The sequence below is a fragment of the Cyprinodon variegatus genome, unplaced genomic scaffold, assembly GCF_000732505.1.
Source record: "Cyprinodon variegatus isolate N-32 unplaced genomic scaffold, C_variegatus-1.0 Scaffold5307, whole genome shotgun sequence".
In the NCBI taxonomy this organism is placed as follows: Eukaryota; Metazoa; Chordata; class Actinopteri; order Cyprinodontiformes; family Cyprinodontidae; genus Cyprinodon; species Cyprinodon variegatus.
In genome coordinates, this window is record NW_015155760.1 from 1 (window position 1) to 1,947 (window position 1,947).

At 52.6% G+C, this 1,947-nt stretch overlaps 1 protein-coding gene across 1 annotated transcript; it reads right to left on the reverse strand.

Annotated features, from left to right (window-relative positions):
• Nucleotides 1–224: 224 nt before the first annotated feature.
• Nucleotides 225–1,317, reverse strand: LOC107081472 (tetratricopeptide repeat protein 19, mitochondrial-like). Its single transcript, XM_015369644.1, has 4 exons — nt 1,308–1,317; nt 988–1,200; nt 680–771; nt 225–389 (listed from the first exon to the last, which is right to left on the reverse strand). The coding sequence occupies exons 1-4, from the start codon at nt 1,315–1,317 to the stop codon at nt 240–242; spliced, it is 465 nt and encodes a 154-aa protein (XP_015225130.1). The 3' UTR covers nt 225–239.
• Between the last annotated feature and the right edge of the window lie 630 nt (nt 1,318–1,947).

Below are 1,947 nucleotides of genomic sequence, written 5' to 3' on the forward strand. Positions count from 1 at the left end.
GGGTCCCCGGTTGTAGGAACCAGACTGCAGGGTCCCCGGTTGTAGGAAACCAGACTGTAGGGTCCCCGGTTGTAGGAACCAGACTGTAGGGTCCCTGGTTGTAGGAACCAGACTGCAGGGTCCCCGGTTGTAGGAACCAGACTGCAGGGTCCCCGGTTGTAGGAACCAGACTGCAGGGTCCCCGGTTGTAGGAACCAGACTATAGGGTTCCCGGTTGTAGGAACCAGACTGCAGGGTCCCTAACAGTGGCATTCAGGCCGAAGGGCCTGGTAGATTACCTGGCTGTAGGTGTAAATGATGGCCTGGTTGTTGTGGGTCTGATGAGCCAGAGCTACAGCCTGATGGAGGTAGGAGGAGGCTGCCTGAAGATTCCCACGATGCAAACTGAGCTGCAACCAAAGTACAGATGTCAGTCCTCTCCCTGCTCCTCCAGGAGGTTCTCTCCTGGATACTGGTCTATGCTCCTTCTGATAGAAATATTTATTATCTCCAACAGGAACCAAACTAGTTCATTCAACATATTTGAATGTTTCTGATTTTTGGTGACATTCTTCTCTACGGTTCCCCCAAAGATCCAGAATGGGAACTTTTCTCTATCAGTTTACTGGTCAGTGCTGGTTTGGTGTCTGGCAGCTTCCTGGTTTGGTGTCTGGCAGCTTCCTGCTCCAGGTTCTGGTACCTTTGCTTTCTTTAGCAACAAAATCATTTCGTCCTTCTTCCTCTCAGCTTCGTCCTTCTTGTCTTCATCAGAGCTGCTGAATAGAGAGAAAGCTGTAGGGACACAGAACCAGAGGGACGGTTAGAGGGAAACCTGTCCTTCCTGCCTCTGTCCCTCCAGCTTCTATCCTGCCCAGCTTTGGCCTGCCCGCCTCTGTCCCGCCCGTCTCTGTCCCGCCCACCTCTGTCCCGCCCAGCTCTGTCCCGCCTGTCTCTGTCCCGCCCAGCTCTCCCGCCTGTCCCCCATCATGGTGGACTCTCCAGACGTACCAACTGCGGTCCACAGAGCACCGTCTCCACTTCTTTTCTGCTCCTGGCGTCCACTCCTGGCTTCCCAGAATGCTGTGCGGCTTCCAGCTTCAGGAACAACCGGAGCGCAGAGGACACAACGCCTGCAGGGGGCGATAGACTCTGTTAATGCAAACTGGGTCACTGAGCTGCTGCAGTCCAGCAGGTCTATGTGCAGCACCAGAGGAGAGGATCAGAACCCGTCCTTCCTGTGGCGGGCAGAGACTGATAGAATGGCGTCCTCCCCACTGCAGAGGGAACCTCAACAATTGGACCACTTTATCACCCGGGCAGCGTCCAACCGTCCGCCATAACCTCTACGTCCCTCCATCACTATAGAACAGGAACTTTATAGTGAACTCAATGAACTGACCTTTACACAAACTCCGCCTCCTCGCTTGGGGGCTGCGCCATCTTTGTTATTAGTCGCCACTGTCAGGTAGCGACAGCAGGCGGCTGTGACAACAAATCCCATGATGCTTTGGGAGGAGAGCTTTTCTCCCAAAGCATCATGGGATATATCTGAGTGATTATGGATCATCACTACTTTTTCATCCAGTAGACCTTGGTATCCGCTATATAATGATCATGGAGGAGTCGGACAGCCAGAGTCAGCATCAGCTCAGGCTCGCTGGATCAGGCAGCAGGTGTAACGGTGAAATAGAGTCAGAGGAAACACCTGCATTCTGATGTCAGTTCCTCTGGTTTACTTCCTTCATCACACAGACAGAAAATCACAGTAGGAAAAACAAACCAGACGTCATTAATCCCTAAACGGGAGGTCCTCTTTGAAACTGTTTTATTTGACTGATAGATTTTTTTGAAAGAAAATGGAAAATGTTTGTTTTTATGTTAGGATAGAATCTCGCCCTCTGGACCACCACCGGTTCGCCTCCTGGACCACCACCGGTCCGCCCTCTGGACCACCACCGGTCCGCCCTC

Bases quoted from the DNA above. Each gene is read 5' to 3' on its own strand.
- LOC107081472 (XM_015369644.1), bottom strand. The intron at 772-987 runs GTACGTCTGGAG...GTGTCCCTACAG, and splicing joins TGCTCTGTGGACCGCAGTTG to CTTTCTCTCTATTCAGCAGC. The intron at 390-679 runs GTACCAGAACCT...CTTTGGTTGCAG, and splicing joins TGTTGCTAAAGAAAGCAAAG to CTCAGTTTGCATCGTGGGAA.